The following is a 26,608-nucleotide window of genomic DNA, read 5'->3' on the forward strand; positions in this document are numbered from 1 at the left end:
AACCTTGCCCTGCTCTGCATCTGACTGGGCTCTGCAGCTGTGATTTATGTGGTCACAGTGGGGCTTGGAAGGGAATTTGTCTCTGTTTTTTATTGTCCTCCCATGGGAGGAAGGTGGTTCTTGACTGCAGTAAAACCCAGAGATAAAGCAGTGCTGAAGTCACTGAGTTGTTGTGGCCCACACTGTGTAAATTATTTATTTACAAGTGCAAGGTCCTGCACAGGGGTCAGGGCAGTGCAAGCACAAATCCAGGCTGAGGGGAGAAAAGGCTGGAGAGCAGCCCTGGGGGAAGGACTTGGGGATTTTGGTGAAGGAGAAGCTGGACATGCCCTGGCCGTGGGCATTGGGACCCAGAACCCCCTGTGGGCAGCAGGGGAGGGGTGGATTCTGTCCCTGTGCCCCACTCAGGTGAGACCCCACCTGCAGAGCTGCCCCAGCCCTGGGGACAACAGAGCAGCACCTGGAGCAAATCCAGAGGAATCCATGGAGCTGCTCCAGGGCTGGAGCCAGCCTGGGAGAGCTGGGGGTGCTCACCTGGAGAGGAGAAGGCTCCAGGGAGAGCTTCCAGCACATTCCAGGGCCTGGAGGGGCTCCAGGAGAGCTGCAGAGGGACTGGGGACAAGGCCTGCAGGGACAGGAGCCAGGGAATGGCTCCCAGTGCCAGAGGGCAGGCATGGATGGGATCTGGGCAATGAGGAATTCCTGCCTGGGCTGGAACTGCCAGAGCAGCTGGGGCTGCCCCTGCATCCCTGCAGTGTCCCAGGCCAGGCTGGACACTGGGATGGAGCAGCCTGGGACACTGGGAGGTGGCCCTGCCATGGCAGGGGTGGCACTGGGTGATCCTGGTGGCCTTTTCTAACCCAAGCCATTCTGTGACTCTCTAAGGAGAAAATGAATTTGTTTTGGAATAAAGAAGAGCCCCAGTGTGGAATCAGAGCCTTTTTTCCAGGAAGGCCATTCCTACCCTGTGTGCCACATGCATCTCTGTCTGTCCTTACTCATGCACTTCTGTGTAGCTGAAGCTGTTCCATTTCTGGTGTTTGTAGGGAAAATTGCTAATTTCTTCACTCTCTTGTGTGGCATTCACATTTTATGGAAAAATCCCTTTCCCCAGGATTTCTCTTCTGGGAAGCTGAGAAGCCTCAGAGAAAAGGAAAACAATATTATCTCATTTGCTTCTCCTGTGTTTTGCTGCTTTGCAATGTGGTTGGAGATTGTTCATCCAACAGGTGATTGTTTCATTGATTTCTTGTGAATTGTTTTGACTCTTTGGCCAATCAGGGCCAAGCTGTGTCAGGACTCTGGAGAGAGTCAGGAGTTTTCATTATTATCTTTTAGCCTTCTGTCTGTATCCTTTCTCTATTCTTCAGTATCATTTTAGTATAGCATTCTTTAATATAACAAAGTATCATAAAATACTAAATCAGCCTTCTGAGAGCATGGAGTCAGATCCATCATTCCTTCTTACATCTGGGGGCATCCCAAACACAATCCTCTTGTCCCTCTAATTCCAGGGGAGAGGTGCAGTATTTTTGCTGGTTTCAGTGCCAGTCCCAAGCCCCAGTGTCCATAGATGTTATTCATATCCAGCTCTGCATCTCCAGTGTCCCTTTGCAGTGCAGCTTCCATTCCCCATCAACACTTGCACACAATTTCCATGTAGAGCATCTGACATCCCAGTTTCCCTTCACCCCTTTGCTTTTGCTTTACAACATTTTTTATCGAGGGCTCATGACCCTCTCCTGGTTCTTGCAGTGCTTTTGGTATCACACAGACACTCAGTGAGCTGTGTCTGCTCCTGCTCTGGCTCAGACTGATGGCACTCCCCAGTTCCAATGTCCTCCAGCAAACCCAGCTATTTTCATGTTGCACTGCTTCCTAATGCTAATATGCATCATTAGGAGAATCCTGCCCCAAGTCATGGCAGCAGAAGGAAATTAATTTTAATACCCTGCTGTATGACACAACTACTTAGTTTATCAGTGGGAATGAGCAAGATATGGATCCCTATATTAATCATAATATTTTCCACTGGAGCCAAGTTTCTGTGCTCCTAGAAATGCTTGTAAGTGTTGAGCAGTTTGGTGTGAATGTAGTTGTGGGGTGAGGGAATAGGATTATCCTGGAGCAGAAATCTGAGGGGTGGCTGATGGAGCTGGGAAGGGTCTGGAGAACCAGGAGGGGCTGATGGAGCTGGGAAGGGAATGGAGAACCAGGAGGGGCTGATGGAGCTGGGAAGGGTCTGGAGAACCAGGAGAGGCTGAGGGAGCTGGGAAGGGTCTGGAGAACCAGGAGGGGCTGATGGAGCTGGGAAGGGAATGGAGAACCAGGAGAGGCTGAGGGAGCTGGGAAGGGTCTGGAGAACCAGGAGGGGCTGAGGGAGCTGGGCAGGGGCTGAGCCTGGAGCAGAGGAGGCTCAGGTGGGACCTTGTGGCTCTGCACAAGTCCCTGCCAGGAGAGAACAGCCGGGGGGGTCGGGCTGTGCTCCAGGGAACAGGGACAGGAGCAGAGGGAACGGCCTCAGGCTGGGCCAGGGGAGGTTTGGAAATTGGGCAATTCCTTTCCTAAAAGGGCTCTCCAGCCCTGGCACTGGTGGAGTCCCCATCCCTGGAGGGATTTAAACAACTTGAAGATGTGGCACTTGGGGACATGGCTCGCTGGTGGCCTTGATGATCTCAGAGAGCTTTTCCAACCTAAACAATCCCACAATTCTGCCATTCTGTGGGAATTTGGAGGTTTCAGTGTTACCCTGGATTCAGCTCCCATTTAACAGCCCGGGCCTCACTGCTCTGACAGTCTTAGCCCATTCCACAGCTCCCACACAGCCTCGTGGTGGCTTTTGTGTGGGGACACTCGTGCCCCACAGAGGGCTCAGTGCCAGATCCCAGCCTGGGCTGCAGACACTGAGTTCAGGAAATGTTGATCCACTTCTCTGCACCCGTTTTTCCCCCGCCTTAAACGTTGAGGAAGGATTTGCAAATCCCAAGCTCTGCACTTAATTTGGGGATTCTGCTTTCCATGGAGGCTGTCAAGGAGCATTAACCTTAAGGTAAGATGAGCACACAGAGCACAAAGCTCTGAGCTGATGGCACATTCTATCCCAGGTGTTAAATGGTATTATCCATCCTGCTTGCTACAGTAAATAGGATTTTGCTATTATGATGTGTCAGGATTTTCAGAGAAATCAAATTTACTAGACACTAAACTGCCATCCTCACTGCTGAGCAGCTTTATTCTGGGATCTTGTATTCATCCTAATCCTGTTGGTAGGAAATGCTTATACCAATTGTGTGGGGAAATTATAACTTAATGATCTCTTCCTTTCTCTATTCAAGGCTCTGGATGGCCCAACATGCTCTGCAGTGATAGCCCCAGTGCTGAGCTGAGGAGCTGATCTGCAGCTTCCCAGCCAGGAATTGGCTTTTGTGGGAGTTTCTCATCAGCACAAGTGCTCAGGTGCCAGCCATGGCAGCCCCACATTTGTTCAGATGCTTCAGAGCCTTGTTTACCTTTTCAGATCTCAACAACTCAGTAATCAGAAGCTGTTTGCTGGGCTTTTTGTGGAGTTTGCAAGATGGAGATAACAGAGGGGGGACTGCTACAAAGCAGGATAATAACCACAAACATTTTCATTCCCTACAAGGTAATTTAGCAATTTAAAAGGGTGTTTTTGTTTCTATTTGTGTTCAGTTATCAGTGTGTTTACTCTTGGTGATCTCACGTGGCTGTAGCAGGGAGAATTCCATGAGCAGAGGATGATTCTGCTCTCACACCTCGTGTGTTTGCCAGAGCCAACATGTTTACTCTCCCCACATTTGTGTGCAGTCCTCCACACGTTCCAAAGCCAGCTAGCAGGGATGGAGGTGCATGTTTGGAGACTTGAGGCTGGATCCAGCCAAGTAGGAAATTATTTTGGCTGATGAGCACTTAGGGAAGAGGCAGGGACAGCTCAACAAACCTGGTGTTCTTGTTCCCATGAAGGCATGGAATTATTCCAATATTCCCTAAATATCCGTGGTTTGAAAGAAAATAGTTCCATCATTCCCACTCTGCTCCTATTTTTGAGATTCTCGTGGTATTAGTGTCCTGTTTCTATTTGCCTGGCTCTATTTCTCTCTCTGTACCAAATAAATAAATGTATATATGCACCCACACACACAGAGTCAATACTTTAACTCCATTTCCAAGCACTTTTCCAATAGAAGCAATAAAATACATTACAGCTTCCATGTGATGAATTCCACTGCCTGCCATATCATCTCATTGTTCATGAATTGTGTTATTTCTGTGAAGTTAGTGGGGCCTTTTCCTTTTTAAATGGATATTCAGCTGCCACTGTGACTTCTTGCAGCTCTCCCAAATCGCTGCGCTGGGAGACCTGAGGAGAAAATCAAGATATATATTAATTTCTCATTTTGTACTTGGGCCAAGAGACTTTTCTGTCTCTCAGCTCATGTGCTGCACCAGGGAGATAAAAGTAGGAGTTCATCAGACTTTCCCAGTGCTTTGTATTTCCACACTGCTCCTGAAAATCCACCCTTTCTAGCACTGACCAGAACGTAATGTTTTTGTCAGTTTAGCATAATAAAGCTGTCAGCCCAGCCAGTGATCTTGCCAACATTAGAAAATTCCTCTTTTCAGATTTCATTCTGTTTGGGGGACAGAGCTTTTGTCGAATTGCTTCTTGCCTGGCAGGTTGAGATTAGGAAACTTGCTAAAATTACAATATCTGAAACCTCCACCTGATTGACAGCCCGGGCAGGAGTGTTGGATTTAATGCTCTGCCTCCATATCTTACCCAGCCACAATCATTGTTCTGAACAATTGGGTCTCAGCCTTGATTTCATTTTTTTTCCTCCTCATAATATTCTATTTACCCTTTCTGTCTAAGTAGCTAAGATGTTTATTATCAAACACACACCTCAGCCATGCATTTCTCCCCCAAGTGCACCAAAAAGGCAGAGTTTCATGTTTGCCATGAAAAATACCTGCTTCAGTCTCATCTTTCACTATCACATATCCAATCAATAGCAGGGCTGAAATGCTGCTTAATAACAAAATGAGGAGTTGTTCCAGGCTGAATAGCAGCTATTGATGTTTCCCTGAATGTTTGTGTATAGATTATTTTACATTATGTATGTGTGTCTTTGCAGAGAACAAAAAGACCCTGTGAGAACCAATATTCCAGGATTTTTCCTGCTGTGCACTAAGACACCTGATCATTTTAACATGGAACCACAGCTTCATACAGGTTGCTGCAGTTTTTTATTTCTCCAGCACGTGCAAAACAAAAAAGGGTTTAGATTATTTTGTAGTTGCAGTTCAAGGAAAAATATGACTTAATCCATGTTTTATCTTGGAAGAATTAGCACAAGTCCAAGAGGTGATGGCATCTGATAACTCAGAGCCCTGGAGCTGGGATGTGTTTATAGAATCACAGAATAATTTGGGTTGGAAGGCACCTAAAAGCTCATCCAGCTCCACCCCTGCCATGTGCAGGGACACCTCCCACTGTCCCAGGGTGCTCCAAACCATCTGGGAATGCCCAGCCTGGAGAGGAGAGGGCTCCAGGGAGAGCTTCCAGCACATTCCAGGGCCTGCAGGGGCTCCAGGAGAGCTGCAGAGGGACTGGGGACAAGGCCTGCAGGGACAGGAGCCAGGGAATGGCTCCCAGTGCCAGAGGGCAGGCATGGATGGGATCTGGGCAATGAGGAATTCCTGCCTGGGCTGGAACTGCCAGAGCAGCTGGGGCTGCCCCTGCATCCCTGCAGTGTCCCAGGCCAGGCTGGACACTGGGATGGAGCAGCCTGGGATGGTGGGATTGGAATGGGATGGGATTGAAGGTCCCTTCCCACCCAAACCATCCTGGGATTCTGGGATCAAGGAGGATTTTTCTGGAAGGATTTTTATGGAAGTTAGGGATGGAAAAGGGAAGGGAGACCCTTCCTGGAGTCCTGAGATTCCCAGTGAAGCCCCCGGATCCCAAAATTCCTTCCTAGAGAGGAGTTGGGGTGAGGATGGATCCAATCCCAGGCTGAGAATGGAGGGAATTCCCTGGGAAAGGGAGATTGGGGTGGGATTTTGGGACTGGATTCCCAGAGCAGCTGGGGCTGCCCCTGCATCCCTGCAGTGTCCCAGGCCAGGCTGGACACTGGGGCTGGAGCAGCCTGGGATGGTGAAATCCCAGTGCAGCCAAGTTTATCCAGCACCTGTCACTTTTTGAGTCAAAATTCCAGCATTTGCTCAGCCCCCCTGGTGATTGTGGGGGTTTTTTTGAGTGTAGCTTCATCTGAACTTTTCCCCTTCTCCTCCTTACAGAGCAAAAGAAAGCTGTCACGAGAGGGAAACGTTTTAAACAGGCAAAAAGGAGCAAACTGAAGGAATTTTTTGAATGTTAAAAGCTGTGTTTATCCCTTTACATAGAATATGGCAAAATGTTTTAACATATGGGGAGTTAATGAATAAGCAGCTTTTGCTTCACCCAGGTCTGTTCTCTCCTCCCACCATCTTCCCATCACAAGCTGAAGTTTGGGAACAAATACTGTGCTAAGTTAATGTTGGAATAAAGCAACCCTCAGGGAGGATTTCTTAATTAAGGTAACATAATTAGAAATGATTCCAACTTGTAATTGAAGTGACCATTCCCCTGTGCCAGCCCTGCTGAGGGACCTCAGCTCAGAGGGGCTGGAGCAGGTCCAGGGAAGGGAACAGAGCTGGGAAGGGTCTGGAGAACCAGGAGGGGCTGAGGGAGCTGGGAAGGGGCTCAGCCTGGAGAAATGTCCCTGGGGGTGCTGGTGACACTGGCTGGGCATCCCCAGGTGTGCCCAGGTGGGCAGGAGGCCGCTGGCACCTGGATTTTAGCAGGAATGGAGGGGCCAGCAGGGTTAGGGAAGGGACTGTCCCCTGAGCTGGCACTGCTGAGGGACCCCCTGGAATCCTGGGGTCAGCTCTGAGCTCCTCAGGTCAGGAAGGACCTGGAGGAGCTGGAGAGGAAACAGGGAATGGAGCTGGGAGGGGTCTGGAGAACCAGGAGGGGCTGAGGGAGCTGGGAAGGGTCTGGAGAACCAGGAGGGGCTGAGGGAGCTGGGAAGGGGCTGGAGAACCAGGAGGGGCTGAGGGAGCTGGGAAGGGTCTGGAGAACCAGGAGAGGCTGAGGGAGCTGGGAAGGGTCTGGAGAACCAGGAGGGGCTGAGGGAGTTTGGAAGGGGCTGGAGAACCAGGAGGGGCTGAGGGAGCTGGGAAGGGGCTGGAGAACCAGGAGGGGCTGAGGGAGCTGGGAAGGGTCTGGAGAACCAGGAGGGGCTGAGGGAGCTGGGAAGGGGCTGAGCCTGGAGCAAAGGAGGCTCAGGGGGGACCTTGTGGCTCTGCACAAGTCCCTGCCAGGAGGGGACAGCCGGGGGGGGGTCGGGCTGTGCTCCAGGGAACAGGGACAGGAGCAGAGGGAATGGCCTCAGGCTGGGCATGGGGAGGTTTGGAAATTGGGAAATTCCTTTCCTAAAAGGGCTCTCCAGCCCTGGCACTGGTGGAGTCCCCATCCCTGGAGGGATTTCAAGCCCTGTGGATGTGGCACTTGGGGACGTGGGGCAGTGGTGGCCTTGGCAGGGCTGGGAATGGTTGGACTGGGTGACCTCAGAGGGTTTTCCAACCTGAATGATTTTTTGATTAGAGGAAAACAGTCCCTTTTTGCCTAAGCATTAGTTAGTAATTATTCTCATTAGAAAGCAATAATGTTTATGAGAAATTTTGCCTTTTTTTAAAATTGTAAATAATCCTGCAAACCCAATGGTTGAAATCATGGAATCACAGGAACACTCTTCCTTTATTACAGGAAGACTCACTGCCTTCATTTTCACTGCTGTCACTCTGAGTGATATTTTAATTTTTCCTGCCCCTAAAAATAGTCCAGTCCCATAACTGATAGATAAATTAGAGAATCCCCAGGAAATGCTGCTCAGAGTTTCTGTTTGCCAGCACAATAAATGCAGAAGGCAATAAATGTCCTCTTACATCAAGAGGAGGCGGGTAATGAGTAAATGATGGGAAAAGGGATTTTGAAAATAAATGATCAATCCAATCTAAGTTGAAAAACAATTTATTAATAGCTTGGCCTTCAGTGGGAGAGAGGGATCTGTGCAGCCAGAGGAGCTGGAGATGGACCACTGACATCTGGCAGGATGGATTTTTGGGAAGTCCATTTAGATTTATGAACAAGAAGCTGTGACTTAAACCCAGCTTTTTCCATCTGAATTTTGTTGCTTCACTGTTGTGTTACAGGACAAAAAGAGATTTAATTTTTGTTTCTGTAATGTCAACCCAGAGGATGCTGGGTTTGGGGAGAGCTTTGTGTAAAGGATGCAGCTTTTACAGTGCCTGAGGAAATTTGGACTCTGCACCACGTCCTGCTCTGGGTTTAGCATTTTTTCACCTCATTTTGTTGTGCTTTTCATGGGCAGGAGGTCAAGCCCTGCCCAGGAGTGGCTGTGTCCAGTGGCAACATCCTTAAAATCAGGGAGAGTCTGGCCAGAGTGAGAGCTGAACCAAAATCCTGAGATTTTGGTGCAGAGAGCAGAGAGCTGAACCAGCTCCTTCTAACATTTAACATTATTTGGGACACAGATCCCACCTTTGGCCAGGCTTGGCCACAGGAATGAAAGCTGAAAGAAAGGTTTTTCTTCTGCCTTGAGAATTCACTACAAAAAGCAAAATTCTGTATTTTTCTGTGTTCTGTGAAACTCCCTCCAAACTGGAACAATGAATCTAAAACTGGGAGAAGGAACTCTGTCATTAAAGATGATCAGAGAGAGTTGTAGGAAGAAAATGGCAGAAAATAGGAGAGAAGAGAGAAAATCAGAGTAATGGACTTGGTGACAACTTCTTTGCAGCCAAATTCTTGCTTTAAAGAGCAAAACCAATTGGTCTTGGGCACTGCAAATTCCCTCCAAAATCTCTGAGCCCCCATTCCTTCAGGAGAGGTGAGATGGCATCAAGTTTCTCTATTTGTGAGATCCTCCTGGGAAAATAATCTGCCATTTTTACACTCATCCTTGCAAGGTGGAAGTTTCTTTTCTTTTTTATTCTGGTTGAACTATTTTTTGAAATAAACAGGGCAGGAGATCTTTCTCCTTTTTAGTGCCTTTATTAAAAGGGATCAGCTCAAGGTTGGGAGGCTCGATGGGTCCATGGTCATGCTGTCATCACTCCCAGGAGTGGCTCAGAGGAGGAAAATGCAGCTTTTCCCACCAGGAGGCCATGCTGGAGGCTCCAACCTCACAAGAACAATGGGGATATTTCACTTTTTGGGTTTGATGTCCAGGGTACTGGCTCCAGCTGAGGCCATCTCTGGCCAGGGCAAGGTGCAGCCAAGGTTCTCTGCAGGCTCTGGAGCTTTTCCTCGTGTCCAGACATCACCTCCATCTCCTAACCCTGTGCTGCCTCGTTGCTTTAGGGGTCTTTTCCTGGGTTGGGTGGGGGCCCTCTCTCCTTGCCTGCTGGCTCTGAGGTTATTTGCATGTCCTCAGGTGTCCCCTCCTTGCACTGTCTGAGCAGGGCCAGGTGAGCAGGGCCATCCAGGTGGGACTTGACAAAAAGGGGAATTCTCAACAATAAAGAGTTAACAATGGACTCTTAACAGGTGACTGCAACATGAGGTTAACAAAGAACTCTGCCAGCAGTCAGCTCCCAGCTCAGCTTGGAACTCTGCAATCTTTTTAAAAAAATGGGTAAACCCTTTTTGTACTCATAACATTTTTCACCCTCTTTGTGGGTTCTGTGTCTGGTTGTGAGATGGGCCCAGCTCTGCTCAGCTGGGCTCATTGTTGGTCTTGGTTTTAATTGGAAATTTGCCACTGCAGAAGTGGCTGAACCCTCAGAGCTGGGGACAGAAATGACCCTTTTAAATTCCATTTTAAGTGCTGGTGGCATGTTCAGCCCTTTCAGTGTGTCAGGGAGGAATGGAAGTGCCCAGATCTCCCTGCTTTGGACCCAAAGAGCATTTTCCTACCTGAGAGCTGGGGCTGTTCAGTGCAGATCTGTTCACAGGAATGTTGGGCACCAAAGGCCCTGCCTTTGAAACAGAGGAGGATAATCATGGCTTTGACATCAGGAGATGCTCTCCTGCCACTTTAGAAATCTTGATTTTTTTTTCCCCCCTATGTCAGGGAGTTTAACCCTTTGCAGGCCAGAATTTGTGCACAGGGAAACAGCAAAGCAGAGCTGTGGTAATTAGGAAGCAAATCCAAATGAACCCAAACATTTGATTCTCAGAAAAGAGTTACCACTGGTTTCAATGTCTTCTTTTTTTCATATCTGGTACCACTTTAATCCAGTTCTGAGATTTTTTTTCCCCTGCAACAAAAATTTATCAACTTTAATCCCACAGAAGATATTCTCTATTTCCCACAGACTGAGACAATAATGCAGAATATTTTCTGTTGTTTGGTACCATATGTGTTTTTAAAAGCACTGCAGATAATTTTTGTTCCATGCCAGCTCTGATATCTGTTCATGCCAAGTTTCCTGTGGATTTCAGGAGTCCAGAGAATCGTGGAATCAGAATGGTTTGGGTTGGAAAAGACCTTAAAGCTCCTCCAGTTCCAGCCCAGGGTGTTCCAAGCCCTGTCCAGCCTGGCCTTGGACACTTCCAGGATCCAGGGGCAGCCCCAGCTGCTCTGGGAATTCTGTTTCATCCCTTGGGAAATTCACCATTTTTTCACTGCCTCACTCCCATCAGGCAAGAGAAGAGCAGTGGAACCATCCAGCTGTTGAGTGAATTCTCTGATAAATCTGTACAAGGAGGCAGCACACAATTCATTAGCAGAGACAAGAGTTCAGATGTGCAATCTTTTCCTGTAACTGTTTTATTCAGCAACTTGCGAGGGCGTGATTTTGAATGGGTATTTACTCATTTCTGGCACTCCTTGTCTGCCATGTGTGCATCCTCCTTCCCTCTTTGGATCAGATTCCAGCTTTTAAGATGAGGAATTGTTGTTTTTCACATTGGGCAGCTCCTGTTTCACGTGGATTCGCTGTGCAGTGCAGTGCCACAGCAAAATGCAGCTGACAAAACTGAATATTGGGGATGTTCTGGAATAACTCATGCAGCAGTTTCAGCAAACCCTCTCTGAGGTGTCTGCAGCATGTTTGGGGCTGGATGTGTGTGTGTGGCTTTTTGGGATTACAGCAATAATGGGAAGAGTTTGCCTCTTTTTCTCATTCCCATCTCCTGCTGGTTTTTGCTTTCTGGAGCTTTGCATTCAGCAGGTAAAGATGGAAGAGGGCACAGTGAACAACAAAAAAAAACTTTTGGAAACTCTGGATTGCTTTGTAAGAGGAAGAGGGGAGGGAATTCTGCCTCTCTGTCCCACTCAGGTGAGACCCCACCTGCAGAGCTGCCCCAGCTCTGGGGACAACAGAGCAGCACCTGGAGCTGCTGGAGAGAGCCCAGAGGAATCCATGGAGCTGCTCCAGGGCTGGAGCCAGGCTGGGAGAGCTGGGGGTGCTCACCTGGAGAGGAGAAGGCTCCAGGGAGAGCTTCCAGCACATTCCAGGGCCTGGAGGGGCTCCAGGAGAGCTGCAGAGGGACTGGGGACAAGGCCTGCAGGGACAGGAGCCAGGGAATGGCTCCCAGTGCCAGAGGGCAGGCATGGATGGGATCTGGGCAATGAGGAATTCCTGCCTGGGCTGGAACTGCCAGAGCAGCTGGGGCTGCCCCTGCATCCCTGCAGTGTCCAAGGAAGGATTGGAGCAGCCTGGGATAGGGGAGGTGTCCCTGGAATGAGCTTTGAGGTCCCTTCCCACCCAAACTGCTCTGGGACTCTGGGATTTGGGACACTCAGAATCCATCCTGAGGGATTTTTATGGAAGTTGGGGGTGGAAAAGGGAAGGGAGACCATTCATGGTTTCCTGAGATTCCCAGTGAAGCCCCCAGATCCCAAAATTCCTTCCTAGAGCAGAGTTGAGGTGGGGATGGATCCAATCCCAGGCTGGGAGAGCTGGGAATGGAGGGAATTCCCTGGGACAGGGAGATTGGGGTGGGATTTTGGGACTGGATTCCCAGAGCAGCTGGGGCTGCCCCTGCATCCCTGCAGTGTCCCAGGCCAGGCTGGACACTGGGATGGAGCAGCCTGGGACACTGGGAGGTGGCCCTGCCATGGATGGTGTAGAATGAGATGATCTCCAAGGTCCCTCCCAACCCAACCCAACCCATCCTTTCCTTCTTTAAGAGGAAACTCAGATTTGTTCTGGAATGACAGAGGAGCTCCAGTGTGAATCAGACCCTTTTCTCAGGGAATGCCATTCCCTGTGTGCCAGAGCTCAGGAGCTCAGTCTGTCCTTCCTCAGTGCACTTCCCTGGAGCTGAACCTCTTCCATTTGCTCTCTCTAAATGATAACTATTGATACTCTTTGTCCCACATCCCTCCAATCCCACTGAACAGCTGCAGTATTTTTTACTTTACACTTCCAAATAATTCCTTGGCAGCCCAGCAGGCCCTGTGAAACCAATCCAGCCCAGCCTGTGTTCATTGCACCTCTCCAACAGCTTCCATGAGCCTCCTTCCTTAGAAACTGAAGAGTTTCTGCTGCTCCTCTCACTGCATTTTTTAGAAACTTTCTTTAATTATATGTTTAAAATAATGTGCAGAACGCTGATGGTTTGAGAATCTCTTGTGGCTGAGCAGGCAGGAGTTTTCTTTTTTCAGTGGGATCTCAGCTGAGCAAAACAAAATAATTCAGTGTATAGGTGAGATGAGTTATTGGATAATAGGAGAGGTTGGGCTTTCTTTTGTTAGAAAATGTGCAGAAATTGGGGTTTTTTTAAAAGCCTTTAAAAAGCAGTAAATGACCCTTTTAAATTCAGAAAACATCAGTTATTTTTTTTTTTTTTTTTTTTAACTTTGAATTGTTGCCATGAACTGACAAGAGATTATTTCAGGGACTTGTAAAATTGAAAGAACTTCATGAAAAACTGAAAAATCCTTACAAGACCTGTGCTTTTATATTGGAAAATCAAGGGTGAAGTGCTGTGTGTGTTTGTAGCATGCAGCAGGTGGGATGGTTTTGAAGTGGGAGTTTTACCAGTGGTTGACAGAACAAGGATTTAGTGCCAGTGTTTGAGGGGACATTTGATGTCTTTTTACAGCAGCAGTTGATGCAATTAAAAGTTTGCAGACCTGTGAACCTCTTTTTATGTGGCTGAGTTTACTGGCAGTGTTTTACTCCTCTTCTTCCCCAGGCTTAAAGAATTTGAAGACAAAATTCATGGGAAATTTTAGGGTGCAGGTGCCATAAATACAATTCCTGCTGGCAGGAATTTCTGGCTCTGCACAGGACAGCCCCAAAAATCCCACTCTGTACCTATGAGGTAATTCCAGATTTTACAGTAGCAAGAGGGATGTTTCTCCTGTAGCTGCCCAGATTAAAGGTGTGGGAGCTTTTGAGAGTCACTTTAGTACTTGGAGGGATAAAAAGGAGAAAAAAAATATTGATTATATCAAGTTCATCCTCAATGCTCTCATGCTTTATAAAGTAAAATACAAACCAATCCAAATTGACAAGTATTTCCATATGTTATCAGACAGCTGGGCAATCAATCCAGAGTTGGAATTGATCCAGCTGGACCTGTTGCTGTGAGCAGAGAAAGAGAATTGCAAATGAAATGGGGGAGTTTGTGGCTTTTTGAAAGAGCTGGAGTGTGGAATCCTTCTCCCAGCTGTGAGCTGTTGTTTGGGCATGGCACAAGTCTGTACCACAGCATTTGTGGGTCTGAGTTGTGGTGTCTGGAAATCTCAGAGTGGTTTGGCTTGGGAGGGACCTTAAAGCTCCTTTCCATGGCAGGGGCAGCTCCCACCATGCCAGGGTGCTCCCAGCCCCATCCAGCCTGGCCTGGGACACTGCCAGGGGTGAATCCCATCCTAAAAACAAATTCCAGGATGGGTGCAGGCTTGGCAGACCTGTTAAAACCCTACACAGGGAAATGTTGAATTCACAGATTTTACTGCAAGAAATGGCCATGGTGGGGGGACAGTGTGTGTGACACAAAGTGAATTCACTAAAACAGCTAAAAGTCTGGGAAAAGGGAAAAAGGGGAATGTCTGGGGAAATGCAGGAGTGCAGCACAATGGAACACTTGGAAGGGGAAGGGAAAATAAAAGAGTGGGGAAAAAGTGTGTTTGTAGGAGAGAACATGCCCCAGACAGCTGTGGGGTGGCTGAAATGCAGAATAACAGCTCTGCCTTCAGTGATGCCCTGTGGGAGGGAGATGGAAATGGCCAGTGGGAACAGACAGAACCCATGAGGAATGCAGGGAAGAGGAGCCCAGGAAATTGTGGGAATCATCTTCAGAGGTCCCAAAACCCAGTTACAAACGAGGAAGGTTTGCAGGAGTCTGTGTTGGAATTATTTGGCCTCGTGTGTCAGCCAGCTGTAGGAATTTGGTGGATTTTGCCTTACTGAGAGCATTGCTGTGATTTTTAAACTTCCAGATCAATGTGTTTGGTGCTGATAATTCCACTGTGCCATGTGCCCATTTTCCTAGGTCCTGGGTTGATCCTGAGCAGGTTTTTAGGGAGAGCTCAGCTGCCTTAGTTGTGGCTGCTTTTCCTTCAGGAGGCAGTTCCTGAGCTCAGTGGTTCTGCTGGGATCCAGCACTGCAAAATTCTCCCTTTCCTTTGATTTCAACCTGCTCAGAGCTTTCTTGCTTCACTAAATTACATTTGAGCAGAGTTCTCCACCTAATCTGAGTGTAAAATGCAGTTTGCTTGGATTCAGGTGCTTATCACTCATCCAAACAAATACCCACATTGTTTTTCATCAGGGTTTTTTTATATCCTCAGCATTTTTGTTGTCCCAGTGCTGATTCCTCCTTGTTGCTCTCACCTGGTGTTCAAAGCAGCTGCCAGAGACCATCCTTGAAGTCCTTTAGTTGTTTCAGCAGCACCAAAAGCTGTTATTGATCTGTGGATTTTTACAGTTTGGCTTTTTTTGCAGCAGCATCAGCTGTCAGTCAGTTGGTATCAGATTTTCTGCCTTTTCTTGTGGCTGTTTTCACTTGGATCTTGAACTTTGCACAGAGAAAAACCTGCTCTCCATATTCACCCCCTCTTTGCTTTCCTGCTGATCCCAACCATCAAAATATCACCTGACAGTGAGATCAAAATTCAGATTATTTGTGGCAGCAACATTCAAAGAAGTTCATTTCTCTGACCAAATTCAAGTGGTTTTGAATATCAAACTCATCCTGTTTGGATACTGCAGCTCATAATTCCACAAAATGAGAATTTGATGGGGTTGATCAAGTTGGTTCCTGAGGAAAGTTCCCACAAACAGCAGCTCAAAAAAAAACCACAGAAAAAACTTTTTAAAGCAGTGAGAGAAACAGCAGCAAGCCTGTGCCATGACATTGTTTCCAGAGTTGTTGGATTGAGAGAGACAGAATATTTGAGAATTTTTTTTCAGGAACTTTATTCATGGTCTGTCTTGGGCTGGTGTTTGAGTATTATTTGTGCTTTTCAAAAAATGGTAATCTTGCTCTCATTGTGGCCTGAGGCAGCCAATCCCAGGCAGCAGGGATGGGAGAGATCTAATAAACAGAGCTCAGCCCAGCTATTTTCCATTGATTTGAAAGAAGACAGAGCTAATCTGTGATTCTTTCTGTTGGGCTGCTGCCACAAGATGAATTTCACCTCCAGCTGCAGAGCAGATTGCACATCTACAAGCCAAAAGAGATTTCCACCCTGAGAGCAGAATCTGAATTTCCATATTTATGGAGTTGTTCTGACTGCAAGGGGCCTTGGGAGGTGCAGGCACCTGCTCAGAGCAGGTTGGTGAGGGCTTTGTCAGGGGGATTTTTGGGGACCTCCAGGGCTGGAGATACCACAACCTCTTATGATCCATGTCCCTCAGCTGTCCTTGGAGGAAATTACTTTTTTGACCACTTTCATGGGATCTCTGCCTCCAAAAACTGTCCAAAATGAGTTGGAAATTAGTGGTAATTAAAGGGATTTTCCCAGATTTTATCTGAATTTGTGACTTCCCCTTAAAATCGTGGCTGCTGTAGACCATGGAAGGGCTGCTCTGCACTCAGCACTGTCTCTGCTGGAGTTTTCCCTAAAGAGCTTCATGGATGACCTCAAATTGTCTTCCTTTGGATCTCCAGCACCTCAGGACTTTGTGGGAGTGATCCATGCAGGCTGAGCTGGGCTGTGCAGGAATGGAATGGGAGATTCCAGCTGAGCTGACCTTGTGCTGCTGTAGCAGAGCTGTGCTTGGGACTGATCCATGCAGGAATGGACAGCTCTGTCCATGGAATAAAACACTTGGAACTGCCTGTTTTGTTCCAAAACACTCTGGAATTCCAAACACTTGGAAGTCACAGCAATTCCTAGATGGGGCCCTGGGCAACCTGGGCTAGCTGGAGGTGTCCCTGCCCATGGCAGGGGTTGGAACTGGATCATCTTAAAGGTCCCTTCCATCCCAAACCATTCCAGGATTTGAGGATTCGTGCTGATCCTGCTTTGCTTGGAGCTGATGTGATTCCTGTGGTGTCATTTTTGCTTTGAATAAGTGGCCCACTGGACCAGTATTTAAGAATTAATTCCATAAAAACAACCAGCAGCAGGAATTTGAACTCCTCATTCCTGTGCTGCTGTCTGCACCTGATGCCACCAACAGAAGGGAATTCCCAGCTTGGATTTCTTGGGCATCACCCCTGGCATCAGCAATTCCCATTCCTGTGTGCCTCAAAGTTGTACCCCACTCATTTTGGGGGGCAAAGCCTGCTTTGGGTCGTGGAGAAACAACCCCATTAAACCAAATTGGAAATGGGAATGATCTAAATGAGGTTTCTCATCATCAGGAGGGGCCATAAATCCAGTTGTGCATTTTCAGGTGCATCTCTAAGCCTGAGCACATTTGTATTAACACCCCTGCTACAATTACATGCAGATTAGCTGCTTGGCTGAATAGCTGTAAGAGCTTGGAATAGATTTGTCCTTTTCACCAAGGTTTTCATTTTCTTTGGCAGCTCTGAGTGTTAACAAATTAGAGATCGATGTTCTAGCAGGGCAGAAAAGTGAAGTGAGCCATGGCTGGGGAGAAACTTCAGAGCCATTAATAGTTGCAGTTAAAGGCATTAGTTAGTGGTGCCTGAAAAACAGAGTTGGAAATTCAGAAGAAAAGGTCAAAAATTGTTCTCTTTTCCCCCATTTTCTGCTGATAACTGAGTTAAGTATTTTACCCTGCTTGCTGCACTCTGGATATCTTTGACATCTTTGAATATCACTGAGATCTTTGACAAACACCCATCATGGAATCCAGCAAACCCTGATGGAAGTGAATTTTCACTGATGGGGATTTCCATTCTGCAGGTTGCTCCAGTGTTTTGTGGAATCACAGATTGGTTTGGCACTTTAAACTTCACCTCATTCCAACCTGCCCCTGCAGGGACACCCCCCAGGTTTTTGTTTGGCTGGGTATTTTCACCACCTTTGGATTCTTGTTGGGCTTTATCTCTCTGCAGGAACAGGGTGGTTTTGGGTGTCCCAAATCCTCCCTTGAGTCTGTAACAGTTCAGGCATTTCTTCTGTCACTGGCACAGCCTGCTCCTGACCCAGCTTCTTCCAGGACACAGCAGACAATTCAAACCACAGGAGTCTGGAAGTTCCAAAACTTCACTTGGAAGTTTTCTAAAGGGAATTGCCCTTGAATTTGAAATAGGGAGCTCTAGGCAAGCACCACCAAAATCCTGATAATTGCCTTAATCTCTTCCTTACCTGGGTGTCCTCTGCAGGCTCAGTCCCAGGTTCCTTCCTTTGCTTCTTTTTTTATTTTCTGGGGTGCTTCTCTTTCAGTTTGAATTCCCTCTCCCTGCCCTTGCAGCCACTTCTCCCACTTGTTGCTCATAAAAACGTTCTCCTCTGCTGTAAAAGCTCATCCCCCTCTCTGTCCATGCATCTTCAGTCCCTGAGTTGTCCTGGATTGTGGTGGGAGGGATTTGTTGGGTCCTTCCCTAAGACACCTTTGATGCTGTAGTTCAGGATTGGAAAACGGGTTTGCTTTGGGCAGTGACCATTTTTTTGTGGGAAGCTGCTCCATTTGGAGAGATTTCATAAAAACCTGATTTTCAGCCCTGTGGCAGATCCAGAGAACTTTCCCCCAGTGAGGGCAGTCAGTCCCCTCATTAAAAAGGAGCTCCTAATAGGGTTTAAAAACAAGAATAAAAGTCTTAAGTGTTATGTAGGATCTCTGATTGTGGATTTGGACATCCTTTGTTTCATCTCTGGCATAAAAACTGCACCAACTGACTGACTGGAGCAGCTGGATCAAATGAGAGCAGTCAGAACTTATATAAAGAATAACTTATCTAGAAATTCAAGCACAGGCCTGATGTGCTGACATTTCAGAAGAAATTCCCTCATCCATAGATCATTTGGAGGCAGAATGAAGATGCAGTGTTTCTTGGGAAGCTGTCTGATGTTAAATGCTTGGTTTTCCATGGCTTATTAAAATCAATTCAGGCACAAATAGAGGCTTTAAACTCCAATGAAAATGCCATTGGAATGGTCATATTTATAAAGCTGTAATTTGATGTAATTTGGAGCTGGGGGGGGAGGCACAAAGCAGCTGATGGTTTTATTCTTTTGTTGGTCTTTTTTTTCTTCCCTAATTCCTTCTCTCCTCGCTCACTTGGTGGCAGCTCTAAAGATGAAACATGACTGGAGGTTTTCAAGTTTATTTCTTCTAATCTTGCCTTTTTCTCTGTGGTCCAGAGGAATCCATGGAGCTGCTCCAGGGCTGGAGCCAGGCTGGGAGAGCTGGGGGTGCTCACCTGGAGAGGAGGATCCAGGGAGAGCTTCCAGCACATTCCAGGGCCTGCAGGGGCTCCAGGAGAGCTGCAGAGGGACTGGGGACAAGGCCTGCAGGGACAGGAGCCAGGGAATGGCTCCCAGTGCCAGAGGGCAGGCATGGATGGGATCTGGGCAATGAGGAATTCCTGCCTGGGCTGGAACTGCCAGAGCAGCTGGGGCTGCCCCTGCATCCCTGCAGTGTCCAAGTCCAAGGATGGTGCCTGGAGCAGCCTGGTCACTCTTGAGTTTGGAGTAAAAATAAGTGAAACAATTTCCTTGTGGCTTTGGAAATCTCTTTTAAGGCTGTTCAGATCTCAGGCTCTGTGTCAACAGGATGATTAAAACAAAATGCTCCCTATTATCCACAAATGGCTTTGTTAAAGATCCTGAGATGAAATGGCCACAAGTACAATTAAGGGAGAAAAGGAGCTTAACTGTAGCAGAAATGGATTTAAAAGAGGCACAGAAAACTTCCCAATTTGCCATTCAGGGAACAGGATAATCTTTGCCTGCCGATGCTTTGAGTCTTTTCGTGGGGGAGGATGAGAAGGAGAGAGAAGTCTTTAAATTAAAAATTCTCCCCTGATTCTCAAAGGTGCCAAACAGCCCAAGCCCTTGGTTCCTTTGGTGGGTGGAGCAGGTGCTGAGCCGAGCTGGAGTCAAGCTGGGCTCATTTTTGTCTTTCTCAGCCCTGGCTTGAAGCAAAGGGCAGATTTGTCTCTTTTGTATGCAAGTCAAAAGTCTTTTTTTTCTTTGTCCAATCAACTGTTAACTATGTAACTATTAAATTTCATGTAAAAAAAATTAAACAGATTGCATGAATGTTACTCTCCTAATGAATTTCTTCAGGGTTTTAATGGCTTAAAAGCAAGAATTCAATCCTAAAATCAGTCCTGGTCTGCCTGCAGTAAAAACAGTTTCACCACATTTTTAATAAAGTAGTGCATACAGGTGAAGCATCTCTGGTGAAATTAAATGAGGGATCTCAAGTTCTCCTGGTTCTTTTGATAATCTTTTATCAGCTTGGATGACACAGGATCTCTCAGAACTTTCCCTGCTTGCAAATCTGAAGATTTCCAGCCCAGAGTGAAACGTGTCCTTGTGCTTTGAGTTCCTCCATGCAGACAAAACAGTGACCTTCTGAGGGGCTCCAGGGATTTATTTTCTGACACAGACTTTTGAAATCAGAGCTCTCCAGAGAAATCATTCTCCTCTTATTCCTCCAGCTTTAAGAAGCTTCTGCTTCCACTTTTGCTCAGGGAAAATTATTGCAGTGGCAAAAGTGGTGAAAACACTTCCACCTGTGGCCACATCTCATTTTGCTCTTCCTGACTTGTGGCATTATTTATATTTCCTGTGGCTCTGTGTGTGTATCAGGGCAAATTGGATGGATTTAGAAGTAGGATTGGAGTTCTTTTTAACTTCTCATTCAGCCTCTGTTTCTTTCAGGTCACTTTGAGGGTGGCTCTGGAAAAAGCATCACTTGTGACTCAATTTTACTGCAATGTCTTCATTATCTTTGGGTTTAGGGTTGAAGGGGACTTTAAACTCACCCAGTGCCAGCCCTGCCATGGCAGGACACCTCCCACTGTCCCAGGGTGCTCCAAGCCCTGTCCAAGCTGGCCTTGGACATTCCAGGGATGAGGATAAGAAATGTCTGCCTTTATCTGGGGATGAGGAAATGCTGCTACAGCACCATTTTTAATCTGTATTTAGGGAAATGACCACTGCATTTTTATCTGGAGGATTAGGGAGGACTTGGAAAACGAAACTTCATCTCTGGGTTATGGAGAGTTTATCTCTAAAAGAGAATCTGAGCGAGTTTCAATAGCAGATCTGAGCCAACAAACAGCACACTTCAGCTAAGATAACAAATGATTTCTTGATAGCTTGTAGGATTAAAACTTCTGGGCATGGAGAGCAGCTCAGCTGATCACTTGAACTGCAATTAAAAAGCAGAACAAGTACACCCCGATATTGTTTTTATGTCAGAAATGCTCCTTCATGCTTGAAAATGAGAAAAAATTGCAATCGATCCTTACAACTGTTGTGTTCATCTTTATTGACTGGCCCAAAGAAAGATAAATGGCAGCCTAAATAAGATTCCAGTCAGTGCTGGCCTGGGAGGGGACAGGGGGTGATGGAGAACCATTCATCATCTCAGCCTGCCCCGGCCACGCTCACCCCACTGCGGGCTCGTCCTGATGCCGTGAGAATCTGAGCTAGGACAGAGACTAGATGGAGTTCAAGAATAAAGCCGGGATTTATTAATAGGATCTCCTCAGTTGTGGTGTTTGTGAGGGTCCCCAGGATGAGGTGAGAGATGAGAATTGACTCCAAGTTCTCAGAAGGCTGATTTACTATTCTATTCTATTCTATTCTATTCTATTCTATTCTATTCTATTCTATTCTATTCTATTCTATTCTATTCTATTCTATTCTATTCTATTCCATTCCATTCCATTCCATTCCATTCCATTCCATATACTAAACTGTGCTAAAGAGAAAGGAGACATCAAAAGGCTTCACAAGAATGAATAATAAAACCCTGTGACTGACCAGAGAGTCTGGCACAACTGATGGTGATTGGCCATTAATTAAAAACAATTCACATGTTTGGATAAACAATCTCCAGACCACATTCCAGAGCAGCAAACACAGGAGAAGCTGAGGCTTCTCATCTTCCCAGGGGAAGAAATCCTGGCCAAGGGATTTTCCAGAAATTGTCTTGGTGACACTCAGTGGGTGCACCTTGGGCAGCACCAGAGCCCAGCCAGGGCTGCCCCCAAGATGACCCAAAATGGCCCCAAAATGCCCCAGAGCTCCCGGGGTCTCTCCCTGGGATCAGCTCTGCTCCATTCCCACCTTGCAGTTCATTGTCCCAGCCCAGCTTTAGCCCAGGCACTCCCACCCTGCTTGTTTTTCTCTCTCCAGCCCACGGGGTTTGTGCTCCTGGCCTGGGATTTGGCTCATTTGTCCTTGGTGCCCAGCTGGAGCAGGAATTGTTTTGTCTCCCTGCTCTGTGCACAGAGCTCACCATCCCATAATAGGAAGCCCAGACCCACACACCAAAGCAGCACAGAATGTGGAAAATAGAAAAGCCAAACCTGAGGCATCACTGTGAACCTGCTAAAGCAAAAGTTGGTGCCCAGTGGTGTCCCCAGGAGCTGTGAAGGTGGGGATGAGTCAGGTGGGCACTTCCTGCCCTCCACTTTCAGTTTAACTCTGACTCTTTTGTCTGTGGACTCAGGGAATTGAGCAGGGGAAGATTTGAGGTGCTGACCCTTGTTGCATTATCCTGGATTTCATCAGAGAATATTTGTTGGCTTTTTCAGCACTCTTCTACTCCTTTCCCCTCACCTTGGCCTTTGTTTCACCCTCTCTGGAAGATCTCAGTTCTGTGTCAAGCCCTTCTGGTTGGTCCTGTGCTGAGGAACTGTGGCTAATTTTAATCAAGCCTGAACTGTCATTCCGATCCCATCCCATCCCACAGATCCCATCCCACAGATCCCATTCCACAGATTCCATTCCACTAATCCCATGGATCCCATACCATAGATCCCATGCTATCCCACAGATCCCATCCCATCCCATGGATCCCATCCCATCCCATCCAATGGATCCCATCCCATCCCATCCCACAGATCCCATTCCACAGATTCCATTCCACTAATCCCATGGATCCCATACCATAGATCCCATGCTATCCCACAGATCCCATCCCATCCCATGGATCCCATCCTATCCCATCCCACGGATCCCATCCCATCCCATCCCACAGATCCCATCCCATCCCATGGATCCCATCCCATCCCACGGATCCCATCCCATCCCATGGATCCCATTCCATCCCATCCCATGGATCCCATCCTATCCCATCCCACGGATCCCATCCCATCCCATCCCACGGATCCCATCCCATCCCATCCCATCCTATCCCACAGATCCCATCCCATTCCATGGATCCCATCCCATCCAATGGATCCCATCCCATCCCATCCCACGGATCCCATCCCATCCCTTCCCATCCCACGGATCCCATCCCATCCCATCCCATCCCATCCTATCCCACAGATCCCATCCCATTCCATGGATCCCATCCCATCCAATGGATCCCATCCCATCCCATGGATCCCATCCCATCCCATCCAATGGACCCCATCCTATCCCATCCCATCCCATCCCATCCCATCCCATCCCATCCCATCCCATCCCATCCCATCCCATCCCATCCCATCCCATCCCATCCCATCCCATCCCATCCCATCCCATCCCATCCCATCCCATCCCATCCCATCCCATCCCATCCCATCCCATCCCATCCCATCCCATCCCATCCCATGGATCCCATCCCATCCCCCTGGGCCTGCCTGGGCTTGCTGAGTGCCAGGGGTCACTGGTGGGAGGAGAATTTCACGTTCATTTGCTCTCTGGCCGACGATGATTTATGAACAAATAAATGAGGGTGCGTGGAAAGCTGGGCTGGAGTGCAAATGAGTGATGAGCAGTGGGGCTGGCACTGGGGAGTGCAGCACAGCTCTCTGCTCCTGCTGATCCAGGCCTGACCTTTGCCTGCAGTGCCTCTTACCCAATTTGTTATCATTTGTGGGAAAATATGAGCCCTGCACTACGATTCTACCCCTGCCTGGAGCTCCATTTTATTCACTGATTTCGGTGCATTTCAAGATTATCATTTGCAGGGAAGAGGTTTGGAAGATGAAACCTTAGAGTGGGAAGGAAAAATGTTTTTCTTTGCAATATTTCTTAGTTGGTGTTACCTTGTTTGGAATTTCAGGAAGTGTTTTTGCAGGAGTGAGACCTGCACTGCTCATAAAATGATAAATATTCCTCAGGACATGTTTACTCACCCAGTGACCACAGACCTGTGTCATCTGTGACTTTTATGGAAGAGTGATCTCTCCACTTAGAGCCTTTTCCATTTTTTTCCTCCCCTAAAAATGTTTTCATCATATTGCTTTTCCATACATCAATGTCTGAAACTAAACTGCTTTATTTTACCCAAAATTAACATTGGAATGGTGCTTCCCATTGTGGCATCCATGTGTGCTATGGAATCATGGAGTGGTTTGGGTTGGAAGGGACCTTAAATCCCATCCAGTGCCACCCCTGCCATGGCAGGGACACCTCCCAGTGTCCCAGGAGGCTCCAAACCCTGGCCTGGGACACTGCAGGGATGCAGGGGCAGCCCCAGCTGCTCTGGCAGTTCCAGCCCAGGCAGGAATTCCTCATTGCCCAGATCCCATCCATGCCTGCCCTCTGGCACTGGGAGCCATTCCCTGGCTCCTGTCCCTGCAGGCCTTGTCCCCAGTCCCTCTGCAGCTCTCCTGGAGCCCCTCCAGGGGCTCTGAGCTCTCCCAGAACATTTTCCTCTCCAGGGTGAGCAATCCCAGCTCCCTCAGCCTGACACAAGTTAAATATTTGGAAGCTGCCAAATCAATATTGAGGCATCAATAACTCCAAAGCACAGGGTAAAGTCCAGGTTGTTAAAAGAAGGATTCAGCTGGTTTTGATGTAATCACCCAGTGTGGGGTTGTCAGGGTTTTGTTGCCATGTTAACATCACTCCCTGGGATGCCCCTGACTCAAAGCTACACCAGAGTTCCTGCAAGTGCCAGCACAACCAGTTTGCTCTCCATGCCCTGTTAGCCACAGCACTGCCAGGAAAATGATTTCAGAGAAGTTTGGAGCTGCTCAAACTTTGCTTTCTCCCTCCAGCTGGGCAGCCAGGTGCCTTGGTTATTACAGCTGAGGTCCAGCTGTGCCCAGGCTATAAAAACCTCCTGAAAAATGCCACCTCTGTGGTATTGAGACATGGAGCAAAACAACATCCCAGTGATTTATCTCAGCCTGCAGGACCACAGAATTCTTCAGGCTGGAAAAAACCTTTAAGGTCATCAAATCCAACTATTCCCTGCACTGCCAAGGCCACCACTGAGCTGTGTCCCCAAGTGCCACCTCCACAGGGCTTTAAATCCCTGCAGGGATGGGGACTCCACCCCTGCAGCTGTTCCAAATCCTGAGCAGCCTTTCCAGGAAGGAATTTTCCCAATATCAAAGCTGAGGCTCCCCTGGCACAGCATTTTCACACCTGGAAAACTTCTGTGGTTTGGTGAGCATCTCTCACCTGAACTGTGGAAATGAAGGATTCTCTAGAGCTGAGTCAAAGCCATCCCTGGGTTTAGGGGAGATGAAAATCTCTTCTGAAGCTGCCTGGCTTTAAAAATTGAAATTGGCAACTGATGGAGGCAACCTGGGAGTTTGGAACATTCCAGTCAATTCTCAGAGAGGAGTTTTCAAGGCCAAGAGCAGAAGGGAAATTCCAGCCCTTGTTGATTTATTGTGGGATTTGGAAGCTTGGCTGGAGTGGCACCTGTGAGGCAGGGGGAGATGTGTGTGAGGGGCACAAACAGGGCACTGCAGACAAGGCTGGAATCACTCTTTGCAGTTTCATTTCTAATGAAGAAGTTGCAGAGACTCCAGGAGCACCTTGTGCTAAATGTGGCATTCTTGCCCCATGTCCCTTCAGTTTCTTCCCCAAGAGCCATTCCTTTTGACACACTTATTTTAAAAAATCCCCCCAAAACCAAAGTGATTTCTGAAACTCTGTCATTTTATGGTTGGCTTTTGACACTTTTTTGGAAACAGCTTAAATCTAAAATCAGCTTTATTGACTAGATATTAGCATGGCTGTAAATGATATTAACTGAAATCTGTATTTATTCTGTTTTTTTTTTTCCAGAGTGCCCAGTTCTACAAAGTCACCACTGAGCAATACCAAAAAGCTGCTGATGAAGTCTCAGCTCGCTTCAAGTGAGTCCCTCCTCCTGTTTTTTCCTGGCAGCTGGATGAGTTCTTAGCACATTAAAATGCACAATCATTCCCCTTTCCTCCCTCACAGATCCTATCAGTCCCCCTGGCTGCTGAAAGGAGGGAATTTGGGAGAGTTTGGAGGCCAATGTATAGGAACCAGCAGCTGCAGAGAAATGGGATGCACACTTTGTATACATTTATTAATTTAGAGTTGATAAGAAGTGTGAAATAGTCTAAAAATAGATTGGATGGAGCACCAAAAATGAGATTCCAACTTTGCATCACAATGGCTCCATGGGAAGGATTTAAATGAGGAATTTCACTCTGCCCTCCACAGTGAAGGTCAGATTAAATAATTTTTATTAGTGCTGAAGAAAGTGCAGTGAAGATCTGGTAATTGATGGATCAAAGTGACAGTGACCCTTGGCCTTGGACCTTCCCTTTGGGCTGCTTCATCCCTCAGGCTCCAGGGCCCATTTATCATTTCAGTGAGGACACAGAACTTTTTACAACCTCAATTCTCTCCTCTAACCAAGAAATGCTGCAGAAAAATGAATTATTCTGCCTCGATTTTTGTAGATTTGTGGAGGGATTTTCCTCTGGTTTGTGTTTTGGTTTGGTTTTTGATGAGCAGGAGGAGAAAAATCCTTTCTGAGCTGCTGATCATGATACAAATGAAATCATAAAGTATAAAAAAAACCTCATTTTATCTCTTAACAGCAGGAATTGTTGAATATTCTGGGGGGTATATATAAAAATTTGTAGTGTTTAATGGTCAGAGTACATTGAGCACTAAATTCATCTGTCCCTTAAACAAGAGGGACAGGATGACCATCGATCAAGGTCTGATTTAAACATCATTTGGAAGGTTTTCCATCATGTCTGGAAATCCAGGAAGGTTGGGATGAAATTCCCACCTGGGTGTCTCCTTTCTCT

The 26,608-nt window shown here is 47.3% G+C and overlaps 1 protein-coding gene across 1 annotated transcript in view; it reads left to right on the plus strand.

Annotated features, from left to right (window-relative positions):
* CHCHD3 (coiled-coil-helix-coiled-coil-helix domain containing 3) overlaps positions 1-26,608 on the plus strand; it is a 142,754-nt gene that overhangs the window by 88,449 nt on the left and 27,697 nt on the right. The window contains exon 6 of the mRNA XM_018922345.3: positions 25,602-25,672. Coding sequence (XP_018777890.2) covers positions 25,602-25,672 — 71 coding nt within the window. The remainder of the gene's footprint in view (positions 1-25,601; positions 25,673-26,608) is intronic.

Source organism: Serinus canaria, chromosome 1A (assembly GCF_022539315.1).
Source record: "Serinus canaria isolate serCan28SL12 chromosome 1A, serCan2020, whole genome shotgun sequence".
Classification (NCBI taxonomy): domain Eukaryota; kingdom Metazoa; phylum Chordata; class Aves; order Passeriformes; family Fringillidae; genus Serinus; species Serinus canaria.